This window comes from Nesoenas mayeri (genome assembly GCF_963082525.1).
Source record: "Nesoenas mayeri genome assembly, chromosome: 8".
Classification (NCBI taxonomy): Eukaryota; Metazoa; Chordata; class Aves; order Columbiformes; family Columbidae; genus Nesoenas; species Nesoenas mayeri.
The window spans coordinates 27,977,210-28,000,372 of record NC_137554.1 but is presented as its reverse complement, the minus strand read 5'-3'; the positions used below and the strand labels follow the sequence as shown (position 1 = coordinate 28,000,372).

The 23,163-nt window shown below is 53.9% G+C and overlaps 1 protein-coding gene across 1 annotated transcript; it reads right to left on the bottom strand.

Moving 5' to 3' along the window:
- Positions 1-2,496: 2,496 nt before the first annotated feature.
- On the bottom strand, positions 2,497-21,856 carry UCK2 (uridine-cytidine kinase 2). The gene is made up of 7 exons (XM_080348750.1): positions 21,715-21,856; positions 12,038-12,197; positions 11,069-11,165; positions 10,074-10,216; positions 5,568-5,665; positions 3,550-3,598; positions 2,497-2,780 (listed from the first exon to the last, which is right to left on the bottom strand). The coding sequence occupies exons 1-7, from the start codon at positions 21,811-21,813 to the stop codon at positions 2,641-2,643; spliced, it is 786 nt and encodes a 261-aa protein (XP_080204876.1). The 5' UTR covers positions 21,814-21,856; the 3' UTR covers positions 2,497-2,640.
- Between the last annotated feature and the right edge of the window lie 1,307 nt (positions 21,857-23,163).

The following is a 23,163-nucleotide window of genomic DNA, read 5'->3' as shown; positions in this document are numbered from 1 at the left end:
GTGCCATCCTGGCATCTGACCTCAGGTGACCTTTTGACCTATAGTGACCTTTTGACCTATGGTGACCTTTTGACCTCAGATGACCTTTTGACCTATAGTGACCTTTTGACCTATAGTGACATTTTGACCTCAGATGACCTTTTGACCTATGGTGACCTTTTGACCTCGAGTGACCTTTTGAACTCAGGTGACCTTTTGACTTATAGTGATCTTTTGACCTCGGGTGACCTTTTGACCTTTGGTGACCTTTGACCTATAGTGACATTTTGTACCTCGGGTGACCTTTTGACCTCAGGTGACCTTTTGACCTATAGTGACCTTTTTGACCTCGGGTGACCTTTGACCTTTGGTGACCTTTTTACCTCAGGTGACCTTTTGACCTATACTGTCCTTTTGACCTATAGTGACCTTTTGACCTCGGGCGACCTTTTGACCTCAGGTGACCTTTTGTCCTCAGGTGACCTTTTGTACCTCAGGTGACCTTTTGACCTCAGGTGACCGTTTGACCTCAGGTGACCGTTTGACCTCAGGTGACCTTTAGCACTTAAGCTATGCCTAAGGTGAAACTTAATGGGCTGGTTTGCTGTGTGTCCCCATGAGAAGGGACAGGGACACATCTCACAGCCTAGCTCAGGGACTTGAAGAACTAAGACAACATTGGCCAAGCCTGCTTCTACACTGAGAAGGCATCCAACATGCAGCACCAAGAAGGGGACAAGAACCACCACTGTCCGTTTGTTCTGTCTCTATTTATAGGGGAGAGGAGGCCAGTACTTTATCTTTAGAGCTCTTAGCTGCTTAAGCCCTAAGAAGCCTCACCAGTTCTGCAGGGCTTCGGTCCCTATGGCTGTACCTAGAATTAACCAGTGCCCTCTCTCAATTATGGCAAAGCTGACATACCTTGGGGAGCATCTGCAGACAGGGAGCGCCATAGAGGGCTGCCATGTGTCCCCATCACAGATCAGGAGGGAATGAGTTTGCTCCACCAACTGTCACTGGGGGAGGTGTTTCCTTTCTTGTGCTCTCTGTTAAAAATCAAAGTTCACATGGGGCTGGCGAGTGATGGAGCATTGAGTTTCTAAGGTCTTAAGCTTTTACCCATGCAGAGCAAAACCAATACTCTGCAACAAGTGAAAATTGAAGAGAAGGCGGCTAAGGGTCCCTGCTCCAGGCTTTATGGGATGCCTGTGAAACAGGGTTTTTTCAGTGTCGCAGTCATCCCAGCAGTATGGGCCTAAGGATCTTCCATGGTTCACACCAAGCCCCTGCCCCAGCCCAATTGCCCCACCTTGCTCTCCAGGCATCCCCAGACCTGCAGGACAACCCCACCAGACTCTCCTGGGACATGGCTGTTACAGCACTATGAGGTTAGGAGAGACCAATTCTCACCCTCAGTAAGGGAGGGCACCCCTTGAGCAGCCTTGGGGCCAACAAACTGCAGGGGTAACGTCCTCCACCAGGACACAATGAAAGGGACACAGGCCAGGCAAGAACATCTCTGAAAAAGGGCAGCAGAGGACTCCTGGGCATCCAGCTAGGACCTGCAGATGTCCCATATGGGGATGTTAGAGAACCCAGGAACCACTACGCACTGCTGTCTCCGTCCTCAGGTTGCTCAGCAACTGCCTTTCATCATCCCTTGCCCCTTTCTTTCAGGAGAGGCTGGTTCTCCCTTAACCATTCTCCCATCCAAGAGCAAAATTTTTACATGTGAGACGTACCTCTGACCTTCTGCAAGCCAACCTCTGGCCTTGGGGTTGAGCCCAAGGCTTGCCTAGGAGTCCCACCACATGTGTGACCACCAAGCTCTACAGGGGCTGAAGGTACCCACGTGCTGTCCCCACCCAAGCCAGGCAGTGAGACTGCTAAAGACACACCGTGCCATGTTTATATGATCACTTCCCAGGGCCTTGCTAGAGGGTGCAACTGCAGACCCACACCTGTGGGGGGGTGTCAGACACAGAAAGCGATGCTGTTGAGGGACTGGGACCTGGAGGTGCAGAGGCAGGTGGGGGAGGTGTTACACATCGCTCTCCCAACTCCCAGGGGCATTGCGTGGTGTCTGCCAGCCAAAACCAGGCTGCTCAGACATGAACAGCAATGCCAGGAAGAGGCAACACCAGCCCAGTCACAAAATCCATGTCAGTCAAGCCGCCACCTCCACCAGAGCCCAAAAACCTACCCTGGGATGGAGACCACCAGGATATAACACTAAAGCAGATGTTAAATGTTCTTCTTTCCTTTCCGCCTTTGAGGTGAGGATCCTGACAACCTCATCTCCCCAGACCCTCTTCCCAGCCCCCTCCCAGCAACACCAAGCCTGGCAGATACCTTATGGCAAGTAATTTTACATTATTCTGCATTTACACAAAAATAGAGCAATTCTATATTTATAGAGATTTATAGCTGGTTCCGTGCTGGAGGAGTTATTGAGCAAGGCCAGGAGCTGTGGGCGGTCCAGGCTCCCAAGCAGCCGGCTGCTTCTCATTTCGGCATTTCCAACATACAAAAATTAAAGGCATTCGTCTCCGTCTGGTTTCTTAAATAGATAAGGGGGGAATGAACGGACAGTATGTACAGAGGGGCAGTGGCAGGGCCCCGAGTGCCCTCCGTCCCCAGCCTCACGCCTGCCGCCCGGGGTCAGTGAGGCCGGCTGCTGGACTCTGAGGGCTGCCGCTGGCGGGGAGGAGTGTAGCCGTTCAGGTAGCCATTGCTCTGGCGTTTGCTGAGTCCTCCGTTAAGAATGTCCTGGATGTGCTGCACTATCAGGTTTATGGCCACTGTGAGCAAAAAGGGAGGGAAAGACAAGGGGGGAGAGATGCATTAGGATCATTGCGAGTAGAATAGAATCATAGAATCATTTTGCTTGGAAGAGACGCTCAAGATCATCTAGCCCAACCATTAACCCAGCTGAGGCACTAAACCATGTCCCTAAGAACCTCATCTATGTGTCTTTTAAACCTCTCCAGGGATGGTGACTCCACCACTGCCCTGGGCAGCCTTTTGCAATGCCCGACAGCCCTTTCTGTGAAGAAGTTTTTTCCTAATATCTAATCTAAGCCTCCCCTAGGTAAAGAAACTAGAGGGAAGCGAGAGCTGATGACCCGCAGCTGTCTCCACTGCTCCTATCCCCTCCTCTCACATGGTGGGGAGCTGCAGGAGCTGCCCCACTGGCACTTCATCCCTCTGAGCTCAGCACTCAAGCCTGTATGGTCAGGCTGATTCCAGACAGGTGTTTGTCCCAGCTGCACATCTGGCCTTGGAGAAGCACATTTCCCTTTGTGTGGGTTGAAGTGGGTGTTTTCCTGGAGGCACTTCACATAGATGGGCTCCCAGGCTTGTTCAGAGGAGCACAAACTCCCACTCACTAATGCTCCAGGCGGGAGGAAAGGGGAGAGGCTCATCTCAGCTCGTGTGGGAATAACATTCTCTTGGGTGGCAGTGGCCTGAGTCACCTCTGTGGCAGGTCCTACTACCTCCTACCTAACTCTGCCGCAACAGCACAAAGCTGGCTGCCAGCACATAATGACAAGGTCTGGTTCCACTCACCTTCATTATCTGCTCCCCTGGGAATGATCACGTCGGCATACTTCTTGGTCTGGGAGGAGAGAAAGCACTGCGTTACAGGGAAAGTGGAGAGAAACCAGGCTAGGGCACTGTCCCTGCTTCCTGGGGAAGGTCCTTCCCCTCCCCTTGCCAAACTCACACCCGCTGGGAGGTAGGACATTAGTGATAATACACTTTGGGTGCTCCTGTTTTCTGCTCTGCGTTTCAAGGGCCACACTTTGCACCTTGACTCCATTCTAACAAGCTCATACAGATTCCAGTAAGAGGCATCTTAACAAAATCTGAAATTTAAAAGCCTCATGACTGCAAGACTCCAGCAGCTGATGCTTTTGGGAACAAGCTCCCCCCTGAATCCAGCCAGGCTCGGTACAAGAGCAAGGGCCGTGCGGACATGTGGGGCACAGCCACTGATCTGCTTGGGATGGGGGGAGAATTTTCTACTAGCATTGTTTGCAGAAAACCTCTGATTTGGGACATCAGTCTGACCTATTTTCACCTGCAGGTGCCAGTCTCAGTTTCCTGCCCTGTATTTTGTGTCAGCTTTTACAGTTCATCAGTTTCCTGACAGCCAAGGTCTACCATGGTAAACAAGGAGCCCGCTGGGCAAATGGCATCATCTGACACCTCCAGGTGCTTCCAGCCATATCAAAAATCACCAGGACATGCTGGACCATTGCTGAACCAGCTGGCCCAGAGCTGGTTTAGGAGTCGAGTAACAGCAACAGTGGGTGCTGAGCCTGTTCAACATCCGAATGCAACTGCTTTGCAGCTGAGCCCACTACCAGCTTGGAAGTGGGAGCAGACCACTGCAAAGCCAGTGGGTAGGGACAAAGCAGTTGTTTTCCACCCTTCTTGTTTTATATTTCATCCTCCTACAGACTCTTCAACAGAAGAGACTGATGCAGCATCCGCTGCTTTGTAAAGCTGTGGATTTACCTTGCTGGGGACTTGCAAGGAGGGGAGGTACCAAGCTGGACCTTTCTGGGATTACAGTGGAATTGGACCTTGGTTCCCACAGCCACATCTGAGTGAGACAGGGAAAAGTGTGCTGCCCACAAGCCAGAAAAATTATCTTGCAGCACAGAAAAATATCAGCCCCTCCTATGGGAAGGGGCAGAGCTGGCCACCGGCAGGCACAGAGATGTTTCTGTGGCCAGGGCCTGAAGCTGGAAACAAGTTCAACTCCTGCCTGTGCTGCTGGCCAGCAGTTCCCAAAGTGGACTCTTCTGGCTCAGTTCTTCCAGAATAAGAAGAAATGTCTTATATTTGCTTGAAAAGCCTTGAGAACCAAGGAGCAGCCTCCTCTCCACAAGGACCAGGAGAGATGTTTGATGTCCTGCAAATGCGGTATTTCACCTGCAAGTTCTGCAGGACTGCAGCAGCATGCAGAGTCCCTGTCTGCTAGGGAGTCATGCCTTGGCTCCCAAAATCTCTTTCCTTTCCCCAGGCAGACCTTGCCACCCTGTGTGCTCCACATTTTGACCTCACCAGCCAGGACGTGTGACCCAAAAGGCCACATGCCACAGCACACAGCAAAGGAAGAAGCTCCTCTGCTTTCCCAAGCATGCAGCCAGCAAGAAGCCAGGAGCAGCAGGGTGAATAGGGCAGGCAGGACAGCCCAAAACAGGAGGCAGACACAGGGGACACCACCTGGGGACAGGGATCTCCCCTTCCCTGGCTAGATGCAGCCAAGGATCTTCCCTCCCAGGCTGGTATCTGCTGAGCTGCAGGTGTTGGTTTGCCAGGCCCTATGCAGGGAGGGGTTTATCTTGCTGTGTCAGCCTTCCCATTGGGGAGGGTGATCTCACCAGGAAGGCAGTGGCTGTATAAATACTCTCCATCTTGCCCTGCATCCCCATTTTGGCAGTGCCCGCATGGAGGGAGCAAGGCAGGGCAAGGCTGACCTGAGCTCTGGGGCACAAAAGGCTCCTGTCTGAGCACCTGGGAAGGGTATGGGACATTTTTGGCAGACTCCTGTGGGTGTCACGCCCCTTACTTACTGGCAAACAGAACTCCTCGAAGGCAGGCTTGACAAAGGTGATGTACTGAGATAAGATTTGCTCGAGGTCCCTGCCTCGCTCGCTGATGTCTCGTAGCACTGCGGAGAAGATGTCAAAGCACAGTCAGGAGCCAAGACATTAATCATTCCATCCTCCTTCACTTCAGTACAGGCTTTGGCCAGCCACTGGGTATTTTCCCTGAGGTCTCTGTTCCTGGAAGTTGCTGCCCACATGTATGAGCACACCCCAGCCCAGCTACATGCTTTTAATCCGCTTTCCCAGTAGCCAAGGGCTGGCTGACCTGACCAAGGGCTTTTCTTGGCCTCCCTCCATCCTCAGCTCTGCAAGCTGTAATCAGTGCCACCTCAGTCCTGACTGCATCAGCCCTTGTGTCCCTCCTGTCACTCTGCCTTGCCCCAAGGATGGCGTATTCTCCCAGTTATCCCAGTGCAGAGGTGCCCAAAGAACAGAAAAATCATAGAATCATAGAATGTCCTTAGTTGGAAGGGACCCACAAGGATCAGAGTCCAACTCCTGTCCCTGCATAAAGCAGCGGGGTTCACCCATACACATATTAAGGTGCAGTTTAAGTCAGGTCTGCAGAGGTGATGAGAGTAAAACTCACCCACCTGCCCAGCTCTGCCAGGCTTCAGCCTGGAAAAGGTTCCAGGGACACTTTGTTGTGGCCTTTTCGCACTTTAAAAGGGCCAATAGCAAAAATTGGGACAGACTTTTTAGCAGGCCCTGTTGCAACAGGACAAGGGGTGATGGCTTTAAAACAAAGGAGGGGAGATTCAGGTTGGACATGAGGAAGACATTTTTTACACTGAGGGTGGTGAAACACTGGCCCAGGTTGTCCAGAGAGGTGGTGGATGAACCATCCCTGAGGACATCCCAGGCCAGGCTGGATGGGGCTCTGAGCAACCTGAGCTGGCGAAGATGTCCCTGCTCATGGCAGGGGTGGCACTGGGTGAGCTTTGAAGGTCCTTTCCAACCCAAACTGTTCTGTGATTCTTGTGCTGTCCTCAGCTGAGCGGGACAGGCAGGTGGTACAGGCTCCCACAACCAGGGGTGCCTGGAGGAAACCAGCTCAGGAGGAAGCCAGGAGAACAAGCCAGCCTCCTCCTTGTTCTGCCGTTCGAGCCTCACACCCTATTTGCACGAGGTATTTGGGTCGTTGCCATCTCTGCTCTGAAGCCACTTCAGTGTGGACAAATGCCCCAGTCCAGCAGGAATTCGATACAGGGCTAAGAGCCAAGAACAGCCCCATGGCCAAGCAGACAGCTCTCGGCTCTCCCCAGGGGGCTGGCTGGCTTCTCCGCAGCACACCAGTGCCTGGCAGCGGGCTCAGAGCGAGCCTTCTCCATGTGCCAAGCAGAGCCGATCCACAGCACTGCCAGACAATGCCCATGTGCTTGCCGGGAGGGGACAGCACGGTTCTCCCAGCAGTGGTTTGGCACCGTCCCAGTGACTCTTGCCCTCGACCAGCAGCTTCACCACGTGCCCTTTCGCAGCTCCATGCAGGGGAGGTGATGGGGGAAGAAAAGAGCTGGCAGCAGGATGCGTGCCAGCTCCCTGCCTGCTCCAGGAATGGCTCACCCAGCCCAGCCTCCTCTAGCCAGCTCCATGCCTTCTCCAGAGAGTGGGAGCAAGACCCAGCCCAAACAATACAGAAAAAACAGGCAAGGAAAATTTTAAAAAGGGGACACAGAGAGACTTTTGTTTCCCAGGTCCCACACCCTGTTTGTTGGCTGCTCTACAGCAAGGGTGTATTTACAGCACACTCAGCCTGGGATGGCGTGTGGGAAGCCTGCAAGATGCACAGGGCGAGTGCCCAGGCTGGAGGACTGGCCCTGATGGGGCAAAACTCTCCTGCTCGCTCACAGGGCAATCACCCCACACCCAAAAACAAGTCAAGCACTTAATGCCTTGTACCACGTCCCAGCAACCCAGGCTAAGACCACGCACCCTATCTGGAGGTATCACCCTCTACTTGCAGGTCAGGCAAGTGTCCCAAGGACAGACCGGCACCCATCCAGACCCAGCAGGCAGACATCACTCAAATCAGGCCTGAAACACGCACATGGCACCTGACCTAGTCACTGTTCTGCAGAAGCTGCTCCGGCAGGGGGATTGGACTAGATGATCTTTCGAGGTCCCTTCCAATCCCTAGCATTCTATGATTCTATTCTATGATTCTATGACAGAGTAGTGAGCAACCTCAGCCAGAATCACACGGATCAGGCTGTTGGAGGCACTAGACAGACCTTGTCCCTTGTGCTCTGGTAGCAGCGTTTTTTTTGGGAGAGGTGCGGCAATGAGGACAGTGTGAGTTGCACGTACCGAACCCCAGCACTACTGATTAACAGAGCTGTCAGCTACATTTCCAGGAACCTCATCTCCCACTGCTGCCCAGCTGAAAAGGCCATTGCTGCAACTCTTCAGGACTTCTGGGAGAGCAAGATCACTCAGGGCCATGTCACAATGCAAGATCCTGACTTTGGCTACAAGCTGCCTCCAGCTATATTCCAGGGACATAACTATACCTTCAGCACCTCACACACAGGCTCTCCTTTCCCAGAAATGCCAGGGAGACATACAGTAAACAGATTTGCTGCTGCAGTGGTCCTTACCACCTGCTGATGGCAGGCCAGGAGTCTGCCAAATCACAGAATAGTTCTGGTTGGAAGAGACACTCAAGATTGAGTCCAACCATTAACCCAACACTGGCACTAAACCATGTCCCTAACAACAGGTCTCTGCATGTCTGTTCAACCCCTCCAGGGATGGTGACTCCACCACTGCCCTGGGCAGCCTGTTCCAATGCCCAACAGCCCTTTCCAGGAATAATTTTTTTCCTAATATCCAAACTAAACCTCCCCTGGTGCAACTTAAGGAGTCAGGTCCCTATCAGGAGGCTGATGAGTTGCCCTAACTAGGAGACACCGGCACCTCAACCAGTCCAGCTGTCACTTTGCAAGGCTTTAGTGATTGATGGTGGGTGGAAGAAATACCCCAAGAATGGCCTGGGCCCATGTGGCTCAGGACCCCGTCCAACAGCTGCAGCACAACAAGGTTTAGCTCTGAATTGTGGTCAGCAGCTGGATGATCTCAGCTCTTAGTCAACGGGATCTCAACCAGTTCTGAAGCTCACAGTTCTGTACCAAATCCAAATTACTGAAGCACACACGCCAGAGTATGATTGGGATGCACACACGGTCATCTGGCACTGCAAATGTATAAGGCAATGCCGTGCCTTCAGAGAGCTGATAAGGGGCACTGCCAAAAAGGTGTGTTAACCCCAGTCTGGGTGTGAACTCAAGTTCCTGCACAGTACAGTCTGCTTAAGGGATAAGGCTCACATTGCAGGATCTAGCAAATGCGCATCTGTGACCTGCTAATGCGTCTCCCTGCAGTGACTCTGCTGTCACCTCCCTAGATGAGTCATGCAAGAGCAGCAGGCAGGGTCAAGAAGGACGCGTAAAAAGGAGCTTTTAATCAGCACTGATGACATCCCAGCAGTGGAGGGCGGGCAAGACCAGTTCCATTGCAGAGTGGAACACTCCTGTGCGTATTGACACACTGAGACAAGCTCCTCTCATCATGGCACAGAGGTCTGGGCAGGACCTCTCCTCCAAGTCATCTTCTGCATCCCTGGACACCCTGTGGAGGCTGTTGGATACAGGCAGGGGTAGGGACAGTTCAGACACAACTGAATTCTGCCCCAAGAGTCTGCAAATGCTTTCTTAGCCATCCAGGACACTCAGGTGCTACATCAGTGACACCACTCCTAAAAGCTGCTTGGAAATGAAAGGCACCTCAAGCCATGCAGACCCTGCAGAGTCCCTCCTATGGCAGCTGGCAATCCACAGCCAGGCCAGCTGGACAGGAGGAGTCCTAGAGAGGGATATTCACATTTTCAGGGCCAAATTTGTGCCAAATACCACAAAGAGGCTTCACGCTGTGCTGGCTGTGCTTGCACAGACCAAGATGTACAACCAGACTCCCTGTCTGCATCATCCCCAATAGATGCCCTCACACCCAAATGTCACCCTCAGAGCACACCCACCCCCAGGTGCTGAGCAGATCCACCAGGTGCTGCCTTCTGACTGAAACTGTCACCATGTTTTGCCTTACCCATTGCACCCTCCCCTGCTGCCGTTCAGCTGATGGCACAGGGCTGGTGTCACTGGGCCACGCGAGGACACAGCACACTCAGCACTCACACTGTCGCACGCATCAAAGGAGGAATCACAGACAAGGCAGCAAAGCCCCCACTGAATCCTAAGAAACATAAAGCAGGGTGCTTTCCACTGACATAAGCTGCCCTGTGTGATGCTCTGCATCAGAAGAAAAAGCTCCCTGGCTCATTGCTAGCAGCAGCAGCACAGCTTTGCACCGGTTCCCATTCTGCTCTGGTCACCGTCACCTGCCTCTGCGACCAGCTGCCCAGATCAGTTAAGTGACATTTCTGTCCCTGCTGCACAAGGCGTGTTCAGGCCTCACCTCTGCGGGACAGCCGGGTGTCTGCATCTGTGTCCACGAAGAGCTTCATGCGGAAGAGATCCCGCACCTCCTGGCTGTAGAAAGCCAGGATGCCTTCGAAGAGCACCACGTCGGCGGGGTAAACGGTCACCGTCTCCTCTTTCCTGGCAGAGGGAAGGAGAGTCAAATTTGCTGGTGAAGGAGGAAACAAGCCAAGAGAGGCTGGGAGGGTTGGGAAACAGCGGTGCTCCTAGGCACTGCTCCAGCCCTGGGACATAACTGCTGCACCAGGGGGGTGACTGAGGAGTGGGCACACCTACCCCACTGTGATGGAGGGAATCCAAGGCATATGTATGCTTCCCAGAAGGACAAACGGCAGAGTAAGAAGCACAAAAGCCCTTCTCCCCCCACCTTGGCCAGCTGCTGCTTGCAAGGGTTATGTGTCAAGCCATAAATCCCAGAAAGACCACACATGGGGCTTGACCTGTGGGACCTGCGAGGGCCAGCTCTGCTCCCCTGGGAAGCCGCAGCACTCCCCTAACACCACAATGCAACAGAGCAGGGCCACAGCATCCATGACCAACACAGGCATGCAAAAACAGCTGAACACATGCAAGGGAAGAGTTACAGGAGCAAGAACTGTCGTCCTGCTCCTTTCCTGGCAGTGCCAGACTGTTTGGGACTGGAACACTTGTTAAAGCTGCAGACACAGAGTTTATGGGAAGAAGAATCGTGGATGGGGGAAGGAAAGAGGGAGCCATAAGCCCCGCTCCACTGACATCTGCCTGTTGCTGGATGTAACTGCACAGCTGCACAGCTTTCCAGGCCATGCCTGTATCTGCCCTGGATTCCCTAACCAAGGGGTTTGGAGCAGTCAGCATTGACACTTTCAGATGGCACGTTAGGTGGCTCAGAGTGGGCAGGAGCGGTGGGGCAGAGGGTCTGGGCTGTCAGGGCTGCGTGCAGCACCGCAGGGCATTAACAGAGGCTCAGTAAGGCAGGGGCAACTGTTAGACCTGGAGTGAGAGACAAAGTCATAGACGGGAATCTGGACTGTCTTCCCTTCCGTGATCTCTTTGAGCGTTTTCACGATCAGCTCGTTGTCAAAGGCATCTGAGGAGAGAGGAAACATTACCCAAGGCAGCTTTGTGACCTCTCCCACCCACCAGATGCTGAGCTTAGCCAAGCCAGACCTGCTGGCACCCTGTGCTGGGGACAGACGCACAGACTCGGCAGGAAAGCCCTGTATGTCCCCGTGGATGTAGCAAGGCCCAGTGTTCCCGGAACCCCCAGATCTGGCCCGCAGACATCTATACCACCCTTGTAGAGTGGTGCTGACAGCCTGGGCTCGGGAAAGTATCTCCTCCTGGGCTCCAGCCCTCGGAGAGACTGGAGCAGCATTTCAGTCTCAAGCTGCTGGACAGACAAGGCTGTTTGCTCAGGGCTCGCTGCCTCTGGCCATTGTCCTCATGGGGATGAAGGGACAGCAGCTCTGGAATTTCCCCAGCAAGTCCAGAGATAGTTCAAAAAGCCCCTGTTGTAGCAACAGGGTGAAGCCCCCTCAGTGGAGGGGTTTGCAGAGCAGCTTCACAAGACAGTTCCCTCCTTGAAGGGGGGACATGGAGCTGCTGGCTCCTGGGGGCTATGCCAGGCCAGAGCTCTCTGGCCCCGACCCAGCTGCACCAAAAAGGTTTTCAAACTGGGGGATGTTTTTGCAGGGAGAAGAGGAGCGTCTTAAGGAGTTTGAGGGTTCAACCTGCCCTTTCTCATCACAAACACCACCCCAGAGGAAGTTTCTTTCCCAAGAGAGACAGAGGTTGTACTGCAGGGGACACAGGTGGCCCCCGGCCCCCTGCCAGGGAGGCACCCAGCTCCACAAGAGCTTAACTAAGCCACCCACAGCTCTTTGCTGGTGGAACTGGGGGTCCCTCTCCAGCCCTCACCCCCCACTGCGTGGCAGAGCCCCGATGTCATTCTGCATTCACCTGGGTGGTCAAAATTGAACTGGCCTTTGAGCGCTTTGGATTTCTGCTCCGAGGTGAGGACCCGGTAGAAGCTGTCTTGGCTCACGATCACCACCTGCTTCTGGCGGTAGTCTACCTCATTCTGCCCCAGCAGCTGGACGATCTTGGAGCACACTGAGGACTGCGAAAGGAACAGCAGAAGAGACAGGTCAGCGGTATGTGACATCTGAGGCACACAGGGAGGATGTGTCCGGGTAGCAGCCATTCCTAGGTGCACGGGGCACTCCTTGCTGGACCTCCAGCCGAGAGTTCACGGTCCCCTCAAAGGCACAGCCCAAAGCCACTGAAGGAAAAATGCTCCAGAGGCATCACCATGGAGCCCTTCAATGTGAAAGCAGTACTAAGCTTGCTCCCTGCCTCACTCTCCTCCATCCCTGTCGCCTGCCCACAGCTCCCGTTCTGGGCACAAACTGCAGCAGGAAACCAGTTGCTGTTGCCTGGGTTCAGCCACAGCCCCAGGCCCCCTCGGCCAGCCCCAGCCTGCCCAGCAGCTCCCCGGGGAGCTGAGCTGTCCATGGCACCAGGGCTGAGCCTCCTCCCTGGGAGGCAGCCTCAGTGCCTTGCTTCCCCAAGCCCTGGTCCAGCCCAAAAACCACACCATAGCACGGGCAGGGCCTGATAGAGTCCTCAGAGAGGGAGAACCAGGCTGTTTTCTAACCCTAAACACAGCCCAGGATGAAAATACACCACGAAGAGAGCGTGGGGACTTTATCAGGGTTCTCCGCCACAGCTGGAAGGAGCAGCACCCTCATATCCTGGAGCCTCTTGTCACAGTGAGGATAAGGGCACTGCGAAGCCAGCAGCTGCAGAGCCACGTGGCTCCGGCTGCCGGTGCAAGGTCCCCATAAGCGCTGCTGGCACAGGGACCAGCACCTCACCGAGTCACTGCCGGCACCGCAGCAAGCACCGTGGCTGAGGGTCACACCAGACCCCGCCATCGCGACATGAATCAGAGCTCAGCTTGAAGGACAAATCCCAAAGCTTGCCTCAGTCCCTTCTCCTTAGCCAGACGGGTCCTTGGCCACTGCACAACACAGCGGTGTTAAGTGCATCACCAACCAGCAGCCGGCACGCCAGCCCCAGCCAGCCGAAGCCAAGGTCAGGCTGGCGGGGTGTGCTCTGCTGTCTGCGGAACCCTACGCGTCAGCCCCGCTCCTGCCTCGCGCCATCCTCCGTTCGGGGAGAAGCAGATGCTCCTGGCGCCAAAATGAGCTGCTTCAACTCCTGCAAATTGTGCTGGCTGCAGATCCACAGCTGAGCCGCTCCTGGCCTCGGTTACCACAAATACTCCCTCAACTGAGCGCTCTGCTCTGCAGAGAGAGGTTTGCTTGTCCCAGCCTGCCTGTGGCTCTTTCCATGCTCCCACCTTCCTGCTGGCTCAACCATCTGCTCCCTACCTGCCTGGCAACCTCCAGATGCAGAGCTGAAGACAGTGGTGGTGCGAGGGAACAGGGAGGGGAAGGCACGCCTGGCAGAGGAGCTCACCCCAGCAGCCAGAGGGCAAGGCTGTTTGCCTCAGAAGCTGGAAGATTTGACGGCATTCCTGTCCCCAGAGACGTTCTCTTCCCCTCCAGGCCAGGCTGACCTGACTTGGCTGTGACCGCGGTGCTGTGAGTCAGCCCCAGCCCAGCCGAGAGCCTCCGCACACAGCACTGCTGCAGAACCAGCCGGCTCGGGCTGCCCGACAGCCGTCCTTGGGCACAAATTTGGAGTTTGGGTCAGGAATGGGGTCTCTCTGAGCATCCCACCTTCTTCTGCTGCCTATTGCAGCTGGCAAATTGTGCTTCGTCAGCATCCCTGCCCTGCAGAAAGCTGCTGCCACCCAGAACAAAGCACTGCAAATCGGTGCCAGTCACTCGCCCTTCGGCACACACAGACACAAAGCCAGAGCCCAATCTCCATTTCCTCTGTTTTCCCACTCCCCACATCCTTCCCCAGCCTGTGTCAGTCCTGTTGCTTGTCCTGTTGCATCCCATAGGTTTCAGGAAAACAGGGCATGCGCAGCACCTCTCATTCACTTTTCCTCCCTTGCTCTCTCTCCCGTGCAGCAAGGAGATGCAGCACAGCAGGGTTCAGCCTTGGCCACAGCTGCCAAGGACATCAAACTTCCCAGGACTTTTGCAATTTGGAATAAATCACCTTCCAGCACACATTCCCAACCTGTAGGTCAGCAGGCCCCATAAAGACCTGCACCAGAAACTGCTTCCCCAGCCCAGGGGGCTTTGGATCAGCGAGAGCAACACACAGTTGCACTCAAATTCTCCCCTTGGACCTCAGCATGTGGATGGGTAATAAAACAATTTTAGGGCATCATAGAGTTCCATCCAGTCTTTCTTCTGCCTTATGCACTCTAATCTCTGGTCTACTCATGCTGGAAAAGTAGGGAAAAGAGCCCTCATCAGTTCTGAAAATCCCCCTCCTGTTCCATACCCCACAGCTCAAGATATCGGATGGTCAGAAAACCCAAGGAGAAAGTAGCCCTCAGCAGCTAGAGACTGGAATAAATTCTGGCTCACACGTACATTCACCCACAGGGGACCAGGACAAGGATCAGAGGGTATCCTGGATGAATTTACCACCCAATGCTCTGGCGTGGCCAGTGCCCCACACAAAAGCATCCAGGCAGATGTTACAGAACCTGCCCTTTTCTCTGGTGGGCTTTAGAGAGATATCAGAAGCGATGGAGAAAGATAATCACAAGGACATTCTCCTCTCAGGACAGAGCTCAGGTCCAGTGCACTGCACTGCCTGAGCGGCAAGGATGTCACCTTGGTCCCGCAGAATGCATGGCCCAGGACACTGCTCACAGGTGACACCTGCATGAGCGCTGTAGGGACAGCAGGAGACATGGCATGTCCCACCATCCCGAGGGCTGCATTCAGCTTGCTTTAGTGGGGCAGCAAACCTCAGTGAGGTCTAAGTGAAGAAAGTTTCTTCCTTTCCTCACAATCATTTGTGATGGAAACAAGAACAGTTCATAGGGGGCATTCCCCGATGCCAGCCTGAATACCTCCTACGGCTGGGCAGGCAGTTTTTCCCCTTGGTGGATAAATAACCTATGTTAAAGAGGAAGAAAAACCAGAAACACAAAGGTTACAAATTTCCTTGAGCAGCAGGAACAGAAACTCCCAGCCCCAGGAGTCGTCCCTCCAAATGAATGACTCATGTACCCCGCTTAAACCCCCTTCTCCCAAACCGACACACGTACATGTGACCGATGTTAATCAGAAGTGTGAAAAATACACTAATAACTGGAAATTATGGTGGTTAGGCTCTGGGGAGACCTGCAGATGCCCAGAAAGACCAAGACTATGACTGTGAAGTACTGTGCCAGGGTGCAACCAGCCTGGATGCACAGTAACCCAGGGGATGCATGGTGCTCACACAGGCATTTGGCACTCAGGTGAAGGGACACCCTGGGCTCAGATTCCTTCCTTTTCCCATTCATAACTGCTTCTTCTAGAGGAGAAGATGACAGTTGTTTCTTCTCTGAGAAGCCCAGGGCTGCAGAGGCACATGGAGGATGACTTGAAGATGATGATGTGATGCTGTAGATAAATCCCAACACAGAAATTCTGCGATTTGAGCCCCATCCCTACCTCTGCCCTGTGTGACATACCTCATCTGCAGGAAAATAATATATAAGACAGGGCTCCTTGCCTCTGCTCAGCCCCTTCCCCAGACCTATATTGTCTGTCCATACCTCACCATGACCCAAAGCAAACGCTGATGGCGATTCAGCTGCAGCACACTCCCAGCAACAGGATGCTTTCTCAAGGAAAATAATTCCCCTCCTTCGGAATTTGTTTAAAACTAAATATAGACAGGACGCAGCAGCCTCTGAGCCTCTACAGTTGCCAAGCACACCTTTCCCATATTATCCACACAAAACCGACGCAGGACTTCCCAACTATGTAGGTAGGGAGCCCTGGATCCTCTGCCATTGTTCCGGACTTGCCACACACCACAGTGAGGGGAACTCAGCCCCAGGTTGGAGCAAACTGGCTGCCACCCAGTGAGCTGCACTCCCCCAGGCTTTGTGCTGGAGCTGCTCCCCAAGAAAGCTGTTTCCTAATTGCAAACCAACCCACACCACACACAGATGGTTGGGAGGGAGGTATCCACACACCGCAGAGCGAGGAGAGAGCTCCGAGATGTTAATCCTGCACAGAAGCGGCTGCAGCTCCCCTTGCAGGATCCCTCCTCTGAACCAGGCACACAAATAACCAGTGTTTAAGGAAGAAGTACAGCTTTATTCTGTCAGCAGAGGAAAATGCAGAGGGCACCTAGTGAAGAACTTCAGCATATTTTCCCAAAAGGAAAGAGGTGGTGCGCAAGGGAAGAAACTCCAACAGATTTTTTGACCCCTACTCCTGACATTTATTTGAAATGTATTAATTACATTACATATTTAATTCATATTCACTTGTGGCCTATAACCAGCTGCTCAGATATTCTTCAGGAGTTGACTAATTCCCCAATATTATTATACAGATTATCCCACAATCCCTCTTCGGTAGCTCTGATCAGCCAGTACATCATGACTTCAGATGGGAATTAGGGAGGAAGCTGAAGAACAGTGCTGCAGTTACTACCGCATGAAGGTACCAGGCAGGACACAGCTGATGCTTTCAGCCCCAGGTTCACTGTGGCACAGAGGGCAATAAATTAACTTCTGTCCTGGCTTGTAGGACCTATCCTGGGCTAGAGGTTATAACTCTGTGGACACAACCTGACACAACCTCCTTCCTGTAGGATCTGGATGCAAACAGGCTTGGCAGGGGCTGTCAGTGGCTTTGCATCCTTAGGAGCCTGGCCAGGGTGTCTTCATCACACATTCGTGGATAAAACAGTCTCCAGTTTGGGGACCTAGCAGGATTTTCCTGAAGATCACAACAGGGACCACTGCAATTGTTGCATTTCTCTGATGTCCCCTGTAGCATGGTGCCCTTTGCATGCATCATAGGGGACTTTTACCCATTGGGTCCTTGAAATCAAGAGTCATGGCAATGCTGTCATCCTCTCCAGCTCATGTTTTGGTCTTCTCTTGTAAGGTTAACTATAGAATATTAAGAAGTGGCTGGTGGACTGGGGTGACACACAGAACAGACATCAAATTAGGAAGGGTCCCAGAGCATCTATTAAATATCTGCCTGCAACAGCAGAGAGCAATTTCATGACCCATGCAACCCTTTCCATTCCTAATGGAGCGCATCCATATGACAGCACTGGGACTGGAAACTTGCTATTCTCGTACCAAAAGCCTGGTCCTCCACCCAGAGCTTTCCCAGGCAGGTTCACCGTTCCTGCCTTTCCCTTGTCGAGCCGCAGGCTAACCCATCCGGGGCTGGGACAGCCAGGTTTGTGTTCACTCACCCTGGGACATCGCGCATGTGATCAGCAGTCCTGGGCTGGAGCATAAACAGGCATGCACAGAGGATCTGAGCACAGATTATGCATGGGGAGGAAAACAACCCCGCTAACACAATCCCTCCCAATCCACTGGTTTTAGACACAGGATATTTTTCTCTAGCCCCTGCTATAAACTCTATGGCCTGAAGCTGGCTGAGCCTGCAGGACTACGGTAAGCAGGCTCCATAATGAACACACACACATTCAATCAGCAACAGGAAAGGGCTGACCTGTCAAAACGTCATGTGTATCACTCTGATCAGGGGCTGGCACAGAATAATGTTCTACTAGAAAGTTTGTCGAGTCTCCAGCACGCATTGACACCAGCATTTAACGAGTCAGACCTTGTGATTCAGAGCTCCTGCCAGCCATGGAATGAACGTCACCAGGAAACGGCACTGAACCAACACAGCACTGCTGCAATCCCTGACAGTCCCCTTCCCATGGCTCACCCTGAGCTTCTTTGCCTGGCATCCAGGTGGTGACATGACATGGTGGCAACATACCCCAGGATGTTGTGTGGGACTATAGCCCTTGCGCTAGTGTAGGGGACTGAGCTCTGTCATCCAAGAAGCCCCACGTGGAGAGGGAACCACCCCATGGTGAGATGCACTGTAGGACGCTGCTTCCCTGGGGACCAATGTGCTGGCTGTCCCACCCTGGCTGGGTGACACCAGCCTTCTCTACTAGGCAGCCAGCTCCGCCTCAGTGTTTTTCGTGTTTAAAGCAGAAGTGCCTAATGGATTAACAGTGCAAAATACACCTGGGTGAACACACGCTGCAATCTTTGTGCTCTGCAGCCTGGAAATTCTCAGGCTGCATGTTCAAAGAGACATTTGCAGCTCTATGTGCTAACTCAAGATCTAAACGGCATAGCCACTGAGCCACAGTGACACCCATATGCAGCCCTCACCAGTCTGAGGACCAGGCACCCAACAAAAGCATTCAGCCCTTTGTAAATCTGTCTTTTCCTACAACCTCCTGTTGGAAGGTAGCAAACAGAACCTCGCTTTGCAGCATGTGGGGACAAGCAATTAATGCTTCAGCCCGAGTTTGAAGAGCTCTCCCCACCCCTGCAACCACCCCAGCACCAGATGCTTCCACTGCTGCCGGGAGCGAGCCGCAGCAGCCCTGCCGGCAGAGCTGCCGGGTTTCAGGAGCTAAGCTGAATAAGGAGGTGTCCCAGCACTTCCAAGCTCATCCCCGTAGCCAGTTTGTTGAACTTTCCTCCAGTCTGGCCGCCTGCCTTGCATGCTGCAGTCCTTGGTAGTGAAGAATCTCTTGCAAGAGGGAGGGAAGAAGCTGTTAGCACAAAGACCATGGGTATAAGAAGGAAACAAAGAGCTTTAGCAGAACACTTGAAAGCATATAGGTTGAAAGAAAATGCTACAACCAGCCTTGGGAATCCCTCCGAGGAAATGAAGCGGTTGCAGTTCTCTCCAGCTTTGGCACAGGAGGGGATCTTAATGCCATGTCATCTCCTCCACATCAGGAGACAGCAGCAAGCTCTGCCTGGGCCACACAGTGCTTGGATTTTGGAGGACAGTGGCAGAAACGCTGCCTCCCAGCAAGCTTTTGTGAAGAGACTGTCCCAGCTGAGCTGACACAAACCAGCCACCATGCGACTGGCACTGTCCCTGTAGAGGCTGCGGCATTGCAGCGGGCCCAGGACCTCTGCAGCTCCCTGGCTTTGCACCCACCGCAGTCCAGAGTTCTTTTAAGAGCCAAACACGGGAGAGCACTCAGGCTTCTCCGTCCTATTTGAGTACCAAAAGTTGCACAAGCCTCATTTGCTCACTAGGGAACAGCAGTCAGCCTTTGAATTTGAGTTCTCACGAATGTGCCTGTAAGAAATACCAGCCAAACCCTCCCCCTGGCTCTTCGGGGAAGGCTGGCCGCTTCGGATGCCAGCTTCCCCAGGGCACCACCGACAAGCTGCAGCAAGCTCCAAACAGGATCCCTTCCTTCCACAGCCTGACTGTGCTGGTACATCAAGAGGGACAGGCAGGGACCACAGAGCCTTTTTCGCCCATCTTAGACTCAACAAAAGCAGCCGTGGGAGGAGCTGTGGGGGCTCTTGGAAGGCAAGCGCCCTCCGTTATCTTTGGGCTGCTGTGCTGCCAAAGGGATGTGTTATGACAACAACCCTCAACTGGTGCGAAGGCGAGTGGGATGGATTTGCCGCTTTCCCAGTGGGAAAGGTGTTTGCTTTGCTTTCCCTTCAGGAGCATTTTGTTTTCACCCAGAGCCAGCACACCAGCATGGATTTTAGCTGTAGGCAAGCCCTTGGCTGAGCAAACCGCACCAGCCTCACCGCTGCTTTCCCAGAGCGTGCTGCGGCACTCGGCACCACCAAGCACAGGCCACTGTCCCTAGCCAGACTAGGACAGCCCCAGTGCACCCCAGCCTTGCAGCTGCATCAAATGCACATTTGAGAGCCTGCATACACAAGCCCCAGGTCCTTTTTTCCCCGTTTCTTCTGCTTGAGCAAGCTTTATTTTTTATTTTTTTGCCAGCAAATTTCTTGCAGCCTCTTCCCAAAAAACTTTGTGCTGGTCTGCTGGATTCCCTTCCATAGGCAGCACTGCAGAGAGGTTTCTAGCAGCCAACAATCACTGGAGGAGTGGAAATCAAAGCTGAGAGACAGGAAAAGCCAGTTACTACATCTCCCTTGCTAGAAAGGACCATTTCCCTACTTTTTTTCTAAGGCTGCCTGCTGCTACTAAGCATTTTCACTTTGAAGTTGAGAACAACTGTGGTGTATTGTACTGTAATTGCTCCTTTTACCTTGCGGGCCAGAAACACAATGTTCAGACACATAACAGTTCAGCAGCGCCAGACACACTGTTATTGGGACAGCTACAGAGAGGTAGACCCACGCAACATAGAGCAGACAAGCCCAGTGCCTTTGAGTCACTGGGAGCTGAGCTGCAGGAACAATCCAGCTTTGGTTCCCAGTGGAGGAGATTGCATCCTCTCTCACCACCCCTCCTGTTATATCTGGATTTTTCCCCCTTGCAGCAGCAACAGTGGTCCAAGAATCAATAGGGTACAGAGACACATTGTTAACGTGGGCCGAGGGACAGCAGTTGGATTATGCCATCCTTCAAGAGAAAAAAGGCCCTGCTCCAAACACGAATCAACCCAGAGATAGAAGGCTCTGTCTTCTGCCCACATTCCGTTTCCTTAGCAAGAAATATTTCAGCCGTATTGCTACTTCCAAATCTATTAATGCTCTCTGAAACACCTCTTAAAAATGTAGGTAGAATGTCTGTGCTGCTCTGCAGAGGAGGGTTGATCAGGTGTGGTTCTGGTTTTACTTCTCTTAAATAAGAAAAAAGAATAATAACAATTATCTTTACCTATTAGGAGAGAAAGCAACCTACCGCTGGTTAAACCAAAAAAGCCACTGCATTAAATGACTGAAGAAAAAAAAGGTGCAAAAAAGAAAAGCCGTAAGGTTGGTGGAGTTGCATTTCGCTGCAGTTCGGGTGCAGGAGGCCCCCGGAGAAAACCCGCATTATTCACCGCGGCCGGAGCGGCTCCCCCGGCCCCGCCGCCCCCCGCCCCGCTCCCACCGGCGGCTGCCAAGGACCATCCCCCCCGGGCACGGCCAGGAGGTCGTTCTGCTGCTGTGAGTCAGCATTCGCTGCAGAATGTCCACCCCTGCTACCCTAAAGTTGGCCAGAAAAGGGCATCCCCTTGCCATGCACGACCGATATAATTAAAATATGCATAAATGTTATTAAATAATTGCGCCGCACCCAACGCACACTGCGGGTCTGCCGCGGGGCGAGCAGCCCTTGGGGACACCGCAAGGGACAGGGGTGGCGGAGGGGATGCGCTTGTTGAAGCCACGGGAGGGTTTTGCAGGGGGATGCCTGCTCCATCCTGGCCCTGCTCCCCGCGAAGCGGCGGAGGGGACCCGGGTCTCGGCCGGGAAGGGGATAAAGCCTGCGCCCCCCCCTCCACGTGTCCCCGGAGCTCCTGCAGCCGCCGCCCCCGGAGAGGCCTCGGCGGCTCCGCTCCCTCCGCCGGCTCGTCCTTCCCCAGGCGGCAGCGTGCGGTGCTGGGGCAGCGAGGGAGAGAACCCGCCAGACTCCGGTTCCGGTTCGCCCGGCCCCGGTTCCCCCGATCCCCGGGCAGCGCACGTGGCGCGGCGGCCGCCCGGCCCCGCCACGCTGCCATGTGGCCGCCGCTCCGCTCTCCCGGGCGCCCCCGCTCACCTTGCCGCTGGCCGTGCCGCCGCTGACCCCGATGAGGAAGGGCTCGCTGCCGCTGGGCTGCCCCTGCTCCTCCAGCCTCTGGTCGCTGTCCCCCGCCATCCTCCCCTGCTCGCTGCCGCCGCCTCCTCCGCCTTCAGCTCTACCGTGCGGGGCTGGATTTATCTGATGAGTCAAGGGCCTTTCCTCCCCGCCTGGTTCACATCCCCGGCGCTGCGGCTCCCTGCCAGGTGCCTGCCGCAGCTGCACATGCTCCGGCCCAGCCTGCCGGCGGGCGGGCACGGAACGGCACGGCGCAGCACGCCGGCCACATGGGCCCCCGCCTCGCCGCCGCCCTCCCCCGCCCGCGCACAAAGGCGATGCGGCCGGTGGCCATGGCCGCCTCTGCCCGCGGGATGCTTTGCCCCTTTGCTCGTTGAGTCCCGCAGCCCAACACGCCATCACCTCCAGCGAGTGCTGGGACCACCCCAGCAGGACCCCCATTATTTGTCCCCCACTCTGCCTTCTGCCACCCAGGCCCTGGTCCTGCAAGCACTTAAGAGGGTTTATTAACGACACAAAGGCAAGAATAAAAATTATGTTTATGTCTTTGGCAAACATGATCCGTCTGGGAGGAGCCGCGTGCGCTCTGGAGGCCCAGGATTCCAAGTCAAAATGCTCTTGACGAAATGGAAAAAGGCTCAGTGAAATCCAGGGAGTGAGTCCATGCGGCCAGGTGCCAAGTGCTGTACCCAGGTAGGAGTAATCACCTGTGAAAATGCAAGATGGGAACGTGCTGCCACGCCAGCCCTTCTACAGATACAGATCCGGGAGCACAGCAGATCAAAGAGTCAACACTTTGTGGCCGTGAAAAAGGCAAATATTCCACCGGCACATGCACACGTAGGCAGGATGCGGTGGCAACCCTCTGCTGGGGCCCAGCGCCCTTGGGTATTGCGTTTGAGAAAGGTGAGGGATGATGGAGAAACTCTGGTGGGGTCTGAGGAACAGGTTTGCAGAGGGACCGCAGCAACCATGGTGTTTAGTCTGGGGAAGAGACGGCTATGGGGACACATGATACCCATTCCCAAATACATAAAAGGCTGCCACAAACAGGAAGGGAATACGTTTCTCTTACCCATGGGGATTAGAACAAAATGTTGCCAGCTCAGATTGCAACAAGAGTAATTCAGGATAGATATTCAGGGATGTTTTCTAAATGTGAGAACGGTTAAGTCCCGGAATAGGTTGTTTAGGGAGAGTAAGGACTCTACTGCTGAGGATTTAAAAAAGTGCACAGGGCAAGCTCCTGCATAGGAAGTTTTTAATGGAGTTGAACCTGCGCTGGGGCAGGCCATGGCCTAAGCGATGCCCTGAGGTTCACTCCTGACCCTGTTCATAGCACTGTAAGTTTCAGCGAGGGTTTTAACTTCCCACTTCAAAACACCAAAACAGGTGTGGAAATGTTTTTCC